Genomic DNA, 17,595 nt, shown 5'->3' on the forward strand with positions numbered 1-17,595 from the left:
CACATTAGTTCCCACCAAGCCATTAATAAAACATTCCATTAATCTGTAATAGTCACATGATAGAGCCATATAGCAGAGAAATAAGCACTTCAGTCAAACCTGTTCATGCTGACTAATATGCCCATTTGACTGCTTTTGGCCCATAACCCTCCAAACTTTCCCTATCTATGTACCTCACCAAATGTCTTTCAAATGATGTTATAGTACCAAACTCAACTACTTCCTCAGTCTGCACATTGCATATACCCACCACCCACCCACCCCTTAAGTTCCTATCTTTCCCTTCTCACTTGTTAATGCTTGATTGGCAATTTTTGTGTTTGTATTCTATATTTAGTCGTGAATAAAACAAACGTGCTGAAAAAAATGGCCCTTTTTGAACATCCAGAACTTTAAATAAAGCAAACCAAAAATTAAGGAATAAGGATTGATCTCCCTGCAATTAGCAAATTCGGTATTCTGACTGCAGATGCCCAGGTCAAAGGTCACTCTGCATAAACAGCTCTGGAAAGCAGTAGAACAGTGAAGCAGGAGACCTTCATGTCTTCTTTTTTTTTCCAGCTTTGATTCTTCTAGGTAAGAAAATATTGCTTTCAAAGTATGAAATAGATGCGTTTATTGTTCCTTTGTTAAAAGCTAAGATTATTTTGTTGTTTTTATTGCTTTATTACGCTTTGGTGAGTGAGCGAGATTGTGCTCGTTGGTGTGGGGCCCAGGTCTGTTCAGTTGCTGTTGGGCCGTCTCCGTCCCCGTCCCCTCCAGGGTGTCTCGTCTCTGTCTGGGGTCGGTTGGTGGTATTGGGCCGGGCATGAGGAGGCCGAGTTGCTGCAGTACTTTGTGCGTAATCCCGTTTATGGATAGTGCTCAGCTTTCGCCAGCGCCGGCGCCAGGGGTGGGGTTGGCCGCTGGTGGTCCCTGGCCCCTTTGGGTAGTGGGGTTGGGTTGGAGTTGGCGCTTCTTCTCTGCGCTGGTTGTGATCGACGACACCAGCGGCCCCAGGCCCACAGCCAGCGCGGAGAAGAAGCTCCAACTCCAGCCCAAGCTCCCCCGCTCCCCTACGGGCCAGGGACCCCCCCCCCCACCGCGGCGAAAGCTGAGCACTTGCCATCAGCGGGGATACATACAAAGCAACTTGGCCTCCTCCCTGCGCCAGCTGCAAGCTCAGCCCGGCCCAACAGCAATTCAACCGCCCCGGGCCCCACACAGGCCACGGACAAGCACGATCTCTCTCACTCACCAAAGTGTAATAAAGCAATAAAAATGATTAAATAATCTCAGATTTTAACAGGAACAATAAATACAACTATTTCATAGTTTGAAAGCAATATTTTCATACCTAGAAAAATCCTTTAATTTTTTTTATTTTTTCTACTCCTCTCTTCTATCTTTCATTTATTCGCTCTTTGGCTTCACCACTTTGGTAGTCTAGGGGTTCTATCTTTGCACATCTCACTTTTTCTCTTTCTTGCTTTTTCTCCTTTCTTTTCTTCCAACTATAGCTAAAAGTTAAAATTGAAGCTGGACAATAACTGTATTATTTTATATGCCATTGCTTCTATTTTTGTACATTTGCTTCTAATACATAAAATAGAAAAAAAAAGAGAGAAAAAAAATCCAAGCTGGAAAAAACGGAAGAAATGAAGGTCCACTGCTTCACTGCTCCACTGCTTTCCAGGGCTGTTTATGCATAGTAACCTTTGACCTGGGCATGCGCAGTCGGAATACTGAACTCGCTTATTCAGGCAAGGCTTTGACAGTGCAAGTGCCCATGCGTTAGTTTGTCAACCCTCACCAATCATTTCTGAGCCTATGATTTTATCCGGCATTAAAACTAAAACAAAAGAATCATCTCCAAGTACTGTCCAAATATAGATGTTATTTCAGTCAAAAAAATGTTAGTAATCGGCACATAGGCACATTCGGCACATAATCAAAAATGGTATCATGCACCTCATGCTTGAACATCAAATTGAACAAGCAAGTTGTTTTAAATTGGTCCATGCCTAATCTACAGTATAGAGAGAATACAACACTCACTCTTCACTTACTTCATGTATAGGTAACTGTTATTTCTTGACTCAAACTTTTTCATCACAACATTAAGATAAATTGCTGAACATTGTATTATTAAACAAAAACAAGTTAAATCTCTGAAGCAATAGTTGCAATCATTGTATCAGGCTTCCTTGTCTTACCTGTCTACCATCACCTCTCCAAAGCCCATTGATGGATTGCGTGGGAGCAATAGTCACCACGGGCGGGGTATTTGCCACTCTGTGGGTTCCGGGTGGAACTATTATTGTTCCTGCAGCCCTTTTGGGTGTGTTAGCAGGAGAACCGTGCTTGGCAACTGGTGACGACGTGGGAGAATGCTCACTACAATGTGAAGAACCTGGAATTATAAAGGGAAAAACAAAATCTTAGTATTATATTTTTCTGGTCATCAGCATTGCACTGATTAATTTATCCCATGTTTACTGCTTTAAGCGCTCATGTATGATAATATTATAATCTCATGCCTTACATAGAAACATAGAAAATAGGTGCAGGAGTAGGCCATTCGGCCCTTCGAGCCAGCACCGCCATTCAGTATGATCATGGCTGATCACCCAACTCAGTATCCTGTACCTGCCTTCTCTCCATACCCCCTGATCCCTTTAGCCACAAGGACCACATCTAACTCCCTCTTAAATATAGCCAATGAACTGGCCTCAACTACCTTCTGTGGCAGAGAATTCCAGAGACTCACCACTCTCTGCCTTGCCCCTTCATCATAAATTCTTAAATATTTCTGGCAAGGACTCTTATGTTATTCATGAGACTCGGTATTTTTGTCAGACTGTGGGCACAGTCTGACAAAAATGCTGTACGGTATTGGACAAATTGACTGATCCTGCACTCCCTTGTGGACACTGAAGAGAGCTCTGACATGCAAATTAGGTTTGAAGTGTAGACACAAAGTGCTGGATTAACTCAACGGGTCGGTCAGCATTTCTGGAGAAAAAGGAAAGGTGGCGTTTCATGCCGGGGACCCTTCTTCAGACTGAAAGTTGGGGGTGGGAGAAGGGGTGGAGCTGGAGACGAGAAAAGACCAGGACAAGTCAGAGCCAGCAACAAATAACCTCACGCAGGGTGGTGTCCTGCTTGCCAATTGTTGGCTAGGGAAGATGGGATCTCAAGAGGGATCCAATGTGGCAAACTGGTTAAATGATTAGGGTGGAGGAAGGGGGGCAGGGAAGTGTTAGAGAAGTTACTTAAAATTAGAGAATACAGCACTCAAGTGTTCTCCAGAGATGATGCTTGACCCGCTGAGTTACCCCAGCACTTTGTGTCATCCTCCAGTAGTCTTTGTTTTGCTACAATAACAGCAGGAAGTACTCAATCTGTATTTCACCTTTCTTCCCTCATGGTCAGTAACTTACCCTTAGACTCATGAAAATACTTCAAAAATATCTGGTGCTGTTTGATATCAGTAATCTGGATTATGGAATTAAATCCTGACCCTTCATTTGATTAGTGGTTCCCAAACTTCATTTCAGATGACGCATTTAAGTCAAATTGTTCAACAAAAATCAAATAATAATAACCAGCTAACTATAAATCTAACTGTAGGTACAGTCAAACCGCTTTGGGTAAACCCTAAAAGCAGGTATCAATTGATAATGATATTTAATGTATATTTCAGTAACATGCAGGTACTATCAGAAGGTTTAGAGTAACTGGAGTGGAGGAAAGATGTCCAATCTGTTGTCCCACCACATTACCCAGACATGCCAGTGACAGAATGGAAAGGCAGGTGTGAAAAATGCAGAAAAAGAAGAAAATATGGATGATGCATAAGACTAACTGCACTGTTGGATTACGTCAAAGTTAATTGCACATCCAAAGATTGAATCATTCAGCAACAATTCATGCAGTTGAATTCTCCTGTAGCCTTTTCCAGGTTCAGAACTGAAGATAAAAATAGTTTGTATATTTAAATATTTGTAGTTTAAAGATCTTTCCAGTAAGACTGATTAGTAAGACTGATAAGTCATTTTAAGAACCAAATGTACCACTGAGTATGATCGTGATTTGTACTTTTACCAAATACTGTTATCTAGTTGATGGTAAATGGGGCCTGTCCCACTTAGGCGATTTTTCAGCAGACTGCAGGCAACTGTCAAATTCGCGGCATTCGCCTGAAAAACAGGGAACTGGAACGGCGACTGTCCGACACGCACACACACACACACACACACACAAATACATCGCAAAGGTGGGGGCCAGGGAAAGCGTGGGAGCGCTGTCTGAACTTCACACAGTGCAAAGCCAAGGTGATACAGACACACACCGCGATGAACAGGAAGGTTAAGACGGCTAGCACAGTGTACAGTAAGTCCTTTAAAAAGGGGGGAGGGGGGAGAAGGAGTGGAGACACTTTAAAGAAGCCAGACAACTTTTAATAAGCCAGAGATACACAGCTGTGACGTTTAGCGGACATTTAGCATTTCCGGTCGGTTTTCCTTGGTTCGAGAAACTCATTGCTTACGTTTTTTTCTTCCAACGAGCCAATGAAAATGCCCGGTCAGCAAAGGCGATTAATTAAAACTATGTACGACTACCTCGACTACCCAATACTACATGGTGACCCCACTACAACTGTACCTACGACTACACGATTATTCATTTTCTCCATGGCGACCAAATTGTTGAAAAATCTGCGGCGACCATACTGCAGCCATGACTAGTTCCCAGAATGCGGGAACTCCTCGTGACCATGAAGGAGACTCACCAGAGACCACCAGCGAACACGTGGCGACCATGTGGCGATCATGAGGCGAGGGCAGAGTCTCCTGCACTCGCCTAAAGAGTCGCCTAAGCGGGACAGGCCCTTTACTGACCTCAATAGAGGATGCCCTGTTTACAGTTCTACCTCTGTCTAATTGCTTATGCTTACAGGAATGCATGGTAACCACATTGGCATTGAGCTACGGAAGCTGTTGCATGAAGGAAATAGAGAATAATATTCTCCTCGTACAGCAGTGAAATGGCAGACAGTCGACAAGTTAGATAATTGTGGAGATTATAGGGTATGGGTGAAGAAAGTTTAGTCCCAAAAACATTGGCTGATTAGGAAGGTAACAATACATGGAATCGAGTATAATATACTGATATTAATTGTGAATTGGGCAATCGGGCAGAAGAGTGGAAATCTGGGGGTCACAGTCTCAGACTAAGGGGTCAGCCATTCTGGATTGTGATTAGTGAAACCTTGACATTCTTCATCAGAAAGGGCTGCAGCCTCTTGGTCTTTTTTCTGACAGAGATCCATTTATTTTTTGATTCTAGGGAATTAAAGGATATGGAAAAAAGAAGAAAAATGGTGCAGAAGATTAGATTAGATTAGATTAGATTCAACTTTATTGTCATTGCACAAATACGAGTACAGGTACAACGAAATGCAGTTTAGTATCTAATCAGAGTGCAAAGTATAGGTATGTTACAATACTTACCTTCAGCAGCGCTACAGTTCTGCCACTGGCTGTGTGCGCAATTTTGGCGAATTTGAGGGGGGGGGGGGGGGGGGGGGGGGGGGGGGGGGGGGGTGGGGGGTTAAAACGCGGTTTTCTCCTCCTACCTTGTCCTGGATTATATTTGGTTGGAGTGCAAGCCGTTCTGTGTCTTTTTTTTTTTAAATCGCCCGACAATTTCAGCGCTGGAGTGATTTTAAAATCAGCTTCTAAAGCCGTCAACGCTGACAACAGGGACAATTTCACGTAGGTGACAGGTAAAAGAAAGCCGTTTATATTTATGTATAAAAGTGTTTCTTAAGATACCTTTAATTCACATTTTAAGTTGTGAAACGGTGATTTAGTCCCCATACGAACCGGCAGTATTTTTCATGCTGATATGGGGACTAAATCACTGCAAACCGCAACGTTCCAAATGACCGCGTTCCAGAAAAACCCACTCACAAGATGATTTAAATGGCCATTAATTTACAGGGGTATTAAACATTAAATTCCTTCCATTTGGCCTATAAATCCATGACAATGAGATTTAAAGATTATGTTATATTGTGAATTCTTGAGTGAATGTTATTTGGACACTTAGGCTATTTCAAAATGTTAATCTATTCTTAAGAAATTGATAGATGTTTAGATCTAGTAATTGAACTTTGTAATTAGCTACAATTAGGTAACTAACAAATTTTATGCTTTAATTTCAAGTCATCTAAGTACGATTGTTTCATATTTGTTTCAGAATGCTTCAATCTATATTAACTGAAAATGTCTTTCAGTTCTCTTAATTTTTAATAAAGTTATGGCCATTTGACTGTCCTCGATCACAGCTTTTGTGTTCAGTCAATGGAAAAGCAATAGGGAACAAGATGCTAATATCCCAGTATGAAAATTGCCATAACATTTTTAATACTGAAGATATGAAAGTGAATTAGGTGTCAAATTAAACTTCTTTTTATGCTTTATCTGATGGGATAAATTACAGACTTGATTTTTTATATCTCAAAATTTTGTAACATTGCTACAAAGTAATAAAATACTGGTTAAAACAATATGTACAATGTTGATATATTGATCTAGTACATAGACAAATAAATATATACAGATAAAAGGGTATAAAAAAGATAGCTCTATAGGATGGTGCTCTATTGAATGGTGGGAAAGATGTGATGGATTTACTCTTGCTTCTGTTTCTGATGTTTGGTAACCGGCAGTGTTTTCCACCCAGTGTGTAGGAAAGAACTGCATATGCTGGTATAAACTGACGATAGACACAAAAAGCTGGAGTAACTGAAGGATAATCAGCATGCTTTTGTACATGGGAGGTCGTGTCTCAGAAATCTGAGGGCAGAGCTGTAGATGTTGTATACATGAATTTCAGTAAGGCATTCAACAAGATTCCGCATTGGAATGCTGCTCTGGAAGGTTAGATCGCATCCAAGGAGAGATAGCTGAATGGATAGTAAATTGGCTTCATGGAAGGAAGCAGAGGGTGATGGTGGAAGGTTGCTTCTCGAACTGGAGGCCTGTGACTAGCGGTGTGCCTCAGGGTTCGGTGCTGGGACATTACCGTTTGTCATCTACATCAATGATCAGGATGAGAACAGACAGGGCAAGATTAGCAAGTTTGCTGATGATACAAAAGTGGGCGGTTTTGCAGATGGCGAAGTTGGTTGTGAAAGATTGCAGCAGGATCCTGATAGGTTGGCCAGGTGGGCAGAGGAATGGTTGATGGAATTAAATACAGAGAAATGTGAGGTGTGGGATTGCATTTTGGGACGTCTATCAGGGGCAAGGACAGTGAATTGTGGGCCTCCGGGGAGTGTTGTAGAGCAGAGGGATCTAGGAGTACAGGTGCATGGTTCCTTGGAGGTCGAGTCGCAGGTAGATAAGATGTGAAAAAGGCTTTTTGGCACATTGGCCCTCATTGGAGTATTGAGTACAGAAGTTGGGATGTCATGTTGCAGTTGTATAATATGTTGGTGAGACCGCATCTAGAATATTGTGTTCAGTTCTGTTCACCATGTTATAGGAAAGATATTGTCAAGCTTGAAAGGGTTCAGAGAAGATTTACGAGGATGTTGCCAGGACTAGAAGGTCGGAGCTCTAGGGAGAAGTTGAGTAGGCTGGGTCTCTATTCCTTGGAATGCAGGATGAGGGGTGATCTTATAGAGGTGTATATAATCATGAGAGGAATAAATTGGGTATATGCACAGAATCTCTTGCTCAGAGTAGGGAAATTGAGGACCAGAGGACACAGGTTCAAGGTGAAGGGAAAAGATTTAATAGGAATCTGAGGTGTACCTTTTTTCACACAAATGGTGGTGGGTGCATGGTACAAGCTGCCAGAGGAGGTAGTTGAGGCTCGGACTATTCCAACGTTTAAGAAACAGTTGGACAGGTACATGGATAGGACAAGTTTGGTGGGATGTGGACCAAATGCAGGCGGGTGAGACTAGTGTAGCTGGGACATGTTGGCCTGTGTGGGCAAGTTGGGCCGAAGGGCCTGTTTCCACAGTGTATCACTCTATGACCCTCTTTGACTATAACTCAGCAGATCAGACAGCATCTCTGGAGAAAGGGAATAGGTGATGTTCTTCATTCACCTATGGATTCTGTTTTAATGTTACAGCTTCTCTTCAATGTACAAGTTAAGCACATAGATCACTGGGCTCGAATTGTGACCCAAGGCAAATGTAAATGTGAGCCAAGTACCCATCAATATTCCTGCTCTCCAGAGATGCTGCCTGTTCCGCTGAGTTACTCCAGCATTTTGTGTCTATGTTTAGTTTAAACCAGCATCTGCAGTTCCTTCCTACACACCCAGCAGTATAGAGTTGATAGATACTAATACTGTGAGAAAAGCCTTTGCAACATTCTCTGGTGCCAGTGTAATATATCACTCACTGGTGATTCAAGTTAAGTCAGGCCAAGTTTATTGTCAAATGCACATGTGCGATAAGGTGCAGTGTCAATGAAAAACCTTTGCTGCAGCTGCCGGATAGGCACATAAACTCAGACATACACACAAAAACTAATTATACATAAATTATACATATATTATACTAAACTTTCTAAAACCAAATGAAGACTGGGCCAAAAGCAAGACAGAGCTCAAACTCTGCTCACTCTAGACCAGGGATGGGGAACCTGCGGCCTTCTAGGCCATTAAGTGCGGCTTTTCGAATGAATCCAAATTTTGTATAACAAATCCTTTTATTTTTATTTTATTCATATGTTTTTGTTCGTCTTTTATTATTTTAATTTTATTCTTAAAAAGAACGTATTTAAAATACCAAAGAGTAAAAGATTCAACGAAATAATCCTCCCCGACTGACTGCCACAATTAAAACATTAGTAAGTCATGAGGACTATTTTAACACCTGTTATGCTCATGATTTAGTTCTAATGGGACTAGAATGTTAACTTCCCACAAAAAGCAGTCACAACAGTCATTAAAAGGTTAGTTAACTTTAGAATTAACAATTTTTTTAATTTTCTTGAAGTTAGTACATAGTTGTTCGATTTTTACAAAATAATGTACATTTTGAAGTACAGGTGCACAACCTTTTATCCGACGATCTAAATAACGAAAACCTCCGAATAACGGACATTTTTTCGGTCCTTGAAGAAAGGTCCTTGAAAACGTTCACCGAGGGCGGCCCACAGAGGTGACAGCAGAACCTCCGGTCGGTCCTCGAAGAAATGGGAACTAAATCCCCATTCATAAAAGAGGTGAGGGTATATTGCGCGGGAGGGTTAATAATAGTAAGATTAAACGAGTACTTACCAGTACGAAGTTTGGTCTGTATTTTATGAGGAGTTACGATGAGGGATTACGTGAAGAACCCACCCAGCGCGCAGGCGCGGCATACTTCCAAGCAGCGGTGTGGAATCACAGATAGACACTAGTTGAAGTAAAGATAGTAAAGACCAACGAGACATTAGTCCGAATTTGATCTATATAATGAGGGTGGGAGCGGAGGGCACGTAATCCCTCATCGTAACTCCTCATAAAATACAGATCAAACTTCGTACTGGTAAGTACTCGTTTAATCTTACTATTTTACTTCGGAGTCACGTGAGTGACTACGTGAAGACTTCAAAGGTCTGTGATTTCAAACCGTGTAACAGTTATATCACTCACTGCCGAAAGACCATCGAGGGAGGAAGTGGTAGCTAAAGACCAACAAGTTTGTTTAGTTATAAAAGAAATGTTTATTAACTATAACAAAAAGTAGCTCCCATGGGCTTTAAATCATAACTTTGCGGTTTCTAAAATGGTATCCGCAAAGACGTCCTGTTCCATCAGCGGTTTTTCTGTAAAATCGTTGGAATGTCGATTCCCTTGACCATCCCGCTGCTCTGAGGATGTGGTCTAGGGGAACCTGCATCCTATCCGCCGCTGAGGTGGACGCTGCCCTGGTTGAATGGGATTTAAAAACATTTGTGTTAATCCCTGCCATGCTGAGGACCTGTTTCAACCATCTGGATAATGTCTGGCTGGTAACCCGTCCAAAAGGCTTTCTGTGGCTAACCCATAAGGCTTTCTCTCTCCCTCTAAGCGTTTGGGTTGTGTCTAGATAATGATGAAGGTGGGTCACCACACACAGCCTAGGTTCTGGAGGGTAAGCCCGGAAGATCAACGGGGAGTTTGATGTACCTGGTCTACTTTGTTTTACCAACCCCGGCATGGTGAAAGTAATGGTATCTGGGGTGGTCACCATGTAGTTCAGATTTAGCTGATGGAGCGACTGAACCCTTTGAGCTGAGACAAGCGCCATGAGCATGAGGGTCTTATAAGTGGACTGTTCCAGGCTCAGGGATCCCACCGGAGGCCAACCTCGAAGGTGTGTCAGAACTACACTCACATCCCACATGTGGGTGTATCTAGGTGTAGGGGGTTTGGTATTAAAGATCCCCTTAAGAAGTCTGATGACCAGAGGGTGGGATCCCACACTATGCTGTTCTATCGGCATGAGGTATGCGGACAGTGCGCTCCGAGCCGTATTGATGGCACTGTAGCTCATCTTGAGATCATGGTGCAGGTGGGCCAGGAACTCCAGCACATCCGAGATCGAAGCCGTCTTGTAGGATGTCCCTGCGTCCAGACAGTACTGTTCCCATTTCCTGATGAAGGTCAGGTACTGTTTCTTGGTGGAAACTCGCAGGGATGCCGACATGGTGGTGATTGTTCTGTCTGATAACCCCAATCCCCGGTAAGGCCTGTTCAAAATCTGGAAACCAGGAGTTTCAATTTTTGGTGGCATGGATGGCTAATGCCAGTTACCGGGTGAGTCAATAATTGGGGGTGGTGTTGAAGGACCATTGGTGTCTCTACCACCATATCGTGGAACATTGGGAACCATGGTTGGGTAGGCCAGTCGGGCACGACCAGAATGCCAGAGGCTGAGTCTGCCTGAATTTTCTGGAGTACCCGACTGATGAGGCAGAAGGGAGGGAAAGCATAGAAAAAGAAATTTCCCCAATCCAGCGTGAAGGCATCTACCGCTGCTGCCTCTGGGTCTGGTTCCCAAGCCACATACATGGGTAGTTGGGTGATTTAACCTAGACGCAAACAAATCTATATCTGGCGTACCATATTGCTTGACAATTTTAGCAAATAATTTTGGGTCCAACATCCATTCGATGTTGTCGTTGAATTTTCGTGACCTGGTGTCCGCCACTAAATTTAGCTTGCCTGGTAAATAGGCAGCTGATAGCCAAATATGTCTCTCGACACACCATTGCCAGATTATAGCAGTTAATTTGTCGCATGATACTGATTTAATGCCACCCATGTGCTGGATATAAGATACTGCCGTAGTGTTGTCGATCATGATTCTAACATGCACGTGCCGCATATCAGATGCATATGCTTTTAGCCCATAAAAGGCGGCGAGCATTTCCAAAAAGTTAATGCCCAGTGATTGTAGTAGCGATGCCTCTGAGTTAGTCCATCTGCCACCTGTGCTGTCTATGGAGTTAGTAGCTCCCCAGCCTAAAGCACTGGCATCCGTTGCAATGGTTATGTTAGGATTGGTTACGGCGATAGGACTGTGACTGTGCCAAATATTGTCAACCCACCATTGAAGTTCTGATTTGGCTTCAGCGGGTAGATCCATTTTGCGATCATAATGCCCCCTATGAAGGCGTAATGCATGAGTCCTTGCTCTTTGTAGATTTTGATAATGCAAGGGCCCATGTTGGGCAGCCGGAAATGCTGCTACTATAGAGCCAATAACTCTGGCTACATGCCGTATTTTAGGTTGCGGTGTAGCAATTAAATGGCTACAAGCTTCAATGAGTGAAACTGTTTTGTCTCTGGGCAGAGTGACAGTCATGTGAATCGTGTCAATAGTGAAGCCTAGGTAATCCATGTTAGTAGTAGGCTCCAATATTGATTTATCTGCGTGAAGGATAAAACCCAAAGTTTCAAGGAGTTGTTTAGTGGCTAACACTCCTGCGACAGCTTGTTCCCGTGTTCTTCCTAATATGAGAACATCGTCCAGATAGGCCACAACTAAATGTTTTAGTTCTCTCAATTTCTTCATGGCCACTTTAAGAATTTTCGTAAATAGTCTGGGAGCTGTCGTTAAACCATTGGGCAAAGCTCGGTACTGCCATAGCTGGCCCCTCCAGATAAATTTCAGATATTTAAAGTAATCTTTATGAATGGGTACCAAATAGTAAGCATCTTTGATATCTATGCTTGCCATGTAGTATCCTTTGGAGATCAGTTGTCTGGCAGTGACAAATGTCTCCATTTTGAAATGTTGATACTCAACAGACTGATTAAGTGACGTCAGATCAATAATAATGCGACGTCCACCATCTTTTTTGGTTTTGAGAAAAATATTTGATACAAATTCTTGCGGCTCGTGTGTGGTCATTTCTATGATGCCTTTAGCCACGAGCCGATCAAGTTCAGCTTGTCCTTCTACCTTCTCAACTGCCGAGGGAAGGAACACCCTTTGGGGCATGTGCTGAACTGGCGGTTCTACGCCTGGTTTGAACTCAATTTTGTATCCACTAATACTGTTGAGTATAAACTTATTGTTAGTAAGGGAGCACCAAACATGCTTGAAGAACCTCAAACGTCCCCCTGTTAATACTACACCCTTTGTCTGTGTATGTTGACAGGAACCAGACCCACCTACCTCCATGTTCACTTGTGGGGTCGTTTTCGGTGGGTCTGGCCCAAGGTTGTCCGTGTTGGTGCTGCGGTGGGGCGGCACATCTTCCCACGGCTCCGCCCTGGGCCCCGCTCTAAAAAAGAGCTCTGGGGGTAGTGGGAGGCGGTCACCAGGCTTTCACCAGCTCGGTATCTGCTGGTGGCTGCCGAGGCGTGCGGCCAACTGGGTGTCTTCACCCTGCTCAGTCCTGGCCCTGCCCTCATGAGGCCTACTGGTTTTGCCGCCTCTTCCAACTCCTTCAGCCTTTTGGCCAGATCCGCACCAAATAGCAGCGCCTGTCGTTCGGGCGCTGGAGCTTTACAGAGGCCGGCATATGTTGGGTTGAGGGCAGGCCTGATGTTGTTCCGCCGTAGGTTATTTAGCTCATAGGTGGTGCTGCACATCAGTGCGAGGGCATCCTGCTGGGGTATGGTCAGGTCTTCATCCCCAACGGACCGAGCAAAGGCGGTGACGGCTGCTGAGTGGAGCTTCAGGACTCGCTGCATCTTGACTTCCTGAGCCCTGATTTGCTGCCCCAGCTGGTTCCAGATCTGCCCATTGACCGTCTTGACCCTCAGCGCCTCGCAATTTTCTGGCGCGATGTAATTGTCAAGGGCCTGCTGGACAGCCTTGTCCTGCAGCGGGTTGTTGGACAGCCTGTTTATAGTGGCCGCCATTCTGGGTGGCAACACCATCCCAGTTGTTGGGGGCGCCGCATATCGGCCCACTACACCCAGTAGCTCTTCTTCCGGCACGCCCGGCAAGCTGACGGTATCCTCCGCCTGCCCTTGGGATAGGCCAGCCCAGTCCTGGCCTCCCTTACTGCCCTCGAACATAGAGGGTACAGAAGGGTGTGGAGAGGATGAGGCCAAAGCCCGTCCTCCTGGGAGATGCCGCATCTCCTCGTTTATCATTCGCTCTAGGAGCTGCCTCATGCAGCTGATCCGAGCGTCTCCCCTTTTCGGTGGGGGAGAGTGTTCCCGTTCCTCCGATTCATCGGAGGACACCGGCCGGTCGGTCTTATGAGTCGCCTTCCTCCCTGTGCGGGGCGTTGAAATCTGCAGCACTGGGGGCGGCTCGGTGTCGGGTGAGCGGGAGCGTTGAAAAAGCTCCTCCGCTGCGAGAGGCTGCCGTCCCGCTATGGACCCGTCCTCGGGTGGAGTTGGGCAGGCAGTCCTCCTGGCTGGTCGCTTGCGAGAGGCCATGATTCTCTCTGGAGCGACTCTGTAACAAAAAAGGCACTTACCTGAGGTCTCGTCTTTATGCTGCAGCTGGAGAGCCTGGCTCCAGCTGCTGCCGCTGTTGCACTGCTGACGTAATGCCGCGCCTGCGCGCTGGGTGGGTTCTTGACGTAGTCACTCACGTGACTCCGAAGTAAAATTGACAATATGCTGCTGCCTGCCCGCTGGGTTAAAAAGTTCCCACGGTAGACACGATACACAGTGTATCGTGAGTCTTGCGTGGGAACTTTTAAACTTAGCGTGCAGGCAGCAGCAAATTGTCGCTCCCTTCAGTTTCACCCCACCTACACCCCTCTGCTTCCCGGCCATGTGTGTGACCCCTTCCCTCCCCTCTCCAGCTCCCCGCTCATTGCACCGGCGCAGGGGCTTTGCACTGTCTTCACGTCGGCGATTCTAGCAGCGCAGTGCAGTCACCGGAGACGTCAGGACCAACGGGACACCGACCCCCAGGCCCACCGCAAGCACGGAGAACCCAGAGACCCACAGCCAGCAGCAGCCCAGCCCCGTTCCAACTCCAGAGGAAAACTGCAAACTGGCCGGAGACGTCAGGACCACCAGAAGCCGCTCCCTGATGGGCCGCTACGGCGACAAGTGGCAGTTCGCCCGCAGCCCGAGCTGCGCCCTCTCATCGGGACACCGACCTCCAGGCCCACTGCAAGCACGGAGATCCCAGATCAGCAACTCCAGCCCAGCCCCGTTCCAACTTCAGAGGAACACGCAGTGTATGGGCAGAAGCTGATAGTGTGGAAGGTACTTCTTGTTCTTGGGGTCGCGTTGGAGGGGGAGTGGGATATTGTGCTGTTTGATCGCCCCCTACTATCCCAGGGACAGGGAGACAGGACATTCACCGAGGGCGGCCCGCAGAGGTGACAGCGGAACCTCCGGTCGGTCCTCGAAGAAAGGGGAACTAAATCCCCATTCATAAAAGAGAAGGTGAGAGTATATTGCGCGGGAGGGTTAATAATTGACAATCTGCTGCTATCTGCCCGCTGAGTTAAAAAGGTCCCACGGTAGACACGATACACAGTGTATCGTGAGTCTTGCGTGGGAACTTTTAAACTCAGCGTGCAGGCAGCAGCAGATTGTCGCTCCCTTGAATTTCATCCCACCTACACCCCTCTGCTTCCCGGCCATGTGTGTGACCCCTTCCCTCCCCTCTCCAGCACCCCGCTCATTGCACCGGCGTGGGGGCTTTGTACTGTCTTCACGACGGCGATGGCTGCAGGTCTGTGCAGTCAGCGGAGACGTCAGGACCAATTGGACGTCGACCACCAGGCCCACCGCAAGCACGGAGAACCGAGAGACCCACAGCCAGCAGCAGCCCAGCCCAGCCCAGCCCCGCTCCAACTTCTTCTGCCGGGATCAAGGCGCAAACTCGCGAACTTGCGGATATGAGCCGAGCACTCTACCACTGAGCCAGCCATTAAAATCTACGCAAAAAAATTTCCATTCCGAAGACCGACAAATTCTGAATTACGAAAGGTGTCTGGTCCCAAGGCTTTTGGATAAAAGGTTGTGCACCTGTATATCTAATTTAAGTTGCTTGGATGCGGCCTTATTAGATTACAGCTAACTTAATGCGGCATTCCAACATGAAAAGGTTCCCCACCCCTGCTCTATACCCATGACTGTGAGGCCAAGTACAGTTCCACTCCATCTTTAAATTTGCCGACAACAACACTGGTAATACGGTCATTGACATAGAGTGATACAACGGCTAAAATGTCCCAGCTACACAAGTCCCATCTGCCCATGTTTGGCCCATTTCCCTCCAAGCCTCTCCTATTAAGGCAGAGATAGATGGATTCTTGATTAGTCTGGGTGTCAGAGGTTATGGGAAGAAAGCAGGAGAATGGGATTAGGAGGGAGAGATAGATCAGCCATGATTGAATGGCGGAGTAGACTTGATGGGCCAAATTGCCTAATTCTGCTTCTATCACTTATGATCCTATGACCTTATGATCATATCCATGTACCTGTCTTACTGTTTCTTAAATGCTAAGATAGTCCCTGCCTCAACTACCTCCTCTGGCACCTCGTTCTATACACCCACTACCCTTTGTGTGAAAAAGTTACCCCTCAGATTCCTATTCAATCTTTTCCCCTTCACCTTAAACCTTTGTGAGTGAATTGGTCCTCAATTCACTTACTCTGGGCAAGAGACTCTGCATCTACCCAATCTATTCCTCTCGTAATTTTATAGGAAAAGAGTCCCAGCCTGCTCTCCCTGTAGCTCAGACCCTCTAGTCCTGGCAACATCCTCGTAACGATGTCAGAGTCTAGGAGAATGAGCAATTGGCTGATTGAATGGTGCCAGAACAACAAACTTGCTCACAGGGTAAGACCAAGGAGCTGATTGTTTCTTGCAAGTAGTCAGATACATTTTCTACAAAGACATTAGTGGCCATGTGTACTGATTTAGGATTAGTCGGATTGTTGAAGATTTTGTTCAAATACAGGTGCACAACCTTTTATCCGAAAGCCTTGGGACCAGACACTTGTCGGATTTCGGACATTTTCGGATTTCAGAATGGAAGATTTTTAGCGTAGATTAGGTAGGTAGCGCGGGCGGCTTGAAAAGTCTGGAGCGGCTGCCTCCTCCCTCCTCCCCGGAGACCGGGAGAATCATTGCATAAATGTTAGTCAGTTAGTTTGGAGGGATTTTATGTGGTGGTGGTGGTGTAGGGGTGAAGGGGGAAACTTTAATTCTTAGTCCCCTACCTACCTGGTCGGCGACTCCCAACCTCGCGGAGCTGGGGGCTCCGTCCGGCCGCGGGCGGCGCCGGTTGTAGCTCCGACCCCGGCAACTCTACCCCTGGCTGCGAGGCGCTCCAAATCCAGCGCGGCCTGCGGCCGGACGTCCCAGCTCCGGGAATGTCGGGAGTCGGCGGCATCGCAGCGCTGGGATACCAGCGGGGAGCGAGCAATGCCTTACCGGGTCGCCGTGCGGCAAGCTCCGGAGCGCTGTGGCCGCCTTCTTCCAACATTCGCGGAGCGTCGCTGGATTTGGAGCCGCGGAGCTGGGGGCTCCGTCCGGCCGCGGGCGGCGCCGGTTGGAGCTCCGACCCCGGCAACTCTACCCCTGGCTGCGCGGCTCCAAATCCAACGACGCTCCGCGATGTTGTGTGTCGGCGGCCACAGCGCTCCGGAGCTTGCCGCACGGCGACCCGGTAAGGCATCCCAGCGCTGCGACGCCGCTGACTCCCGACATTCGCGGAGCTGGGGCGTCCGGCCGCGGGCCGCGCTGGATTTGGAGCGCCTCGCAGCCAGGGGTAGAGTTGCCGGGGTCGGAGCTACAACCGGCGCCGCCCGCTGCCCCACCGGCCACAGCGCTGCGGAGCTTACTGCACGGCGACCCGGTAAGGCATTGACCGCTCCCCGCCTCTCCGACCAGGTAGGGGACAAAGAATTAAAGTTTACCCCTTCACCCCCCTTCACATAAAAGCCCTCCAAACTAACTGACTAACATTTAAGCAATGATTTACAGATGTTTAAGCGTCTCCCGGTCTCCAGGGAGGAGGCAGCCGCTACAGTAGTACAGACCTGGGTTGACCGTGGGTCGTTTTGGGTCAAGTTTGGCGCCAAACGCGAGCTTTGGTGCGCAGACGACATCTGGAAAAAATGGCCGGTTTTCGGAGCTTTTCGGTTTCTGGAACTCCGGATAAAAGGTTGTGC

The 17,595-nt window shown here is 46.7% G+C and overlaps 1 protein-coding gene across 1 annotated transcript in view; it reads right to left on the minus strand.

The window, feature by feature from the left end:
• The window catches only part of LOC129706559 (genetic suppressor element 1-like), a 176,736-nt gene that overhangs the window by 88,848 nt on the left and 70,293 nt on the right, over positions 1-17,595 (minus strand). The window contains exon 3 of the mRNA XM_055650924.1: positions 2,196-2,392. Within this exon, the coding sequence (XP_055506899.1) occupies positions 2,196-2,392 (197 nt within the window). The remainder of the gene's footprint in view (positions 1-2,195; positions 2,393-17,595) is intronic.

This window comes from Leucoraja erinacea, chromosome 2 (genome assembly GCF_028641065.1).
Source record: "Leucoraja erinacea ecotype New England chromosome 2, Leri_hhj_1, whole genome shotgun sequence".
NCBI classification, from domain to species: Eukaryota; Metazoa; Chordata; class Chondrichthyes; order Rajiformes; family Rajidae; genus Leucoraja; species Leucoraja erinaceus.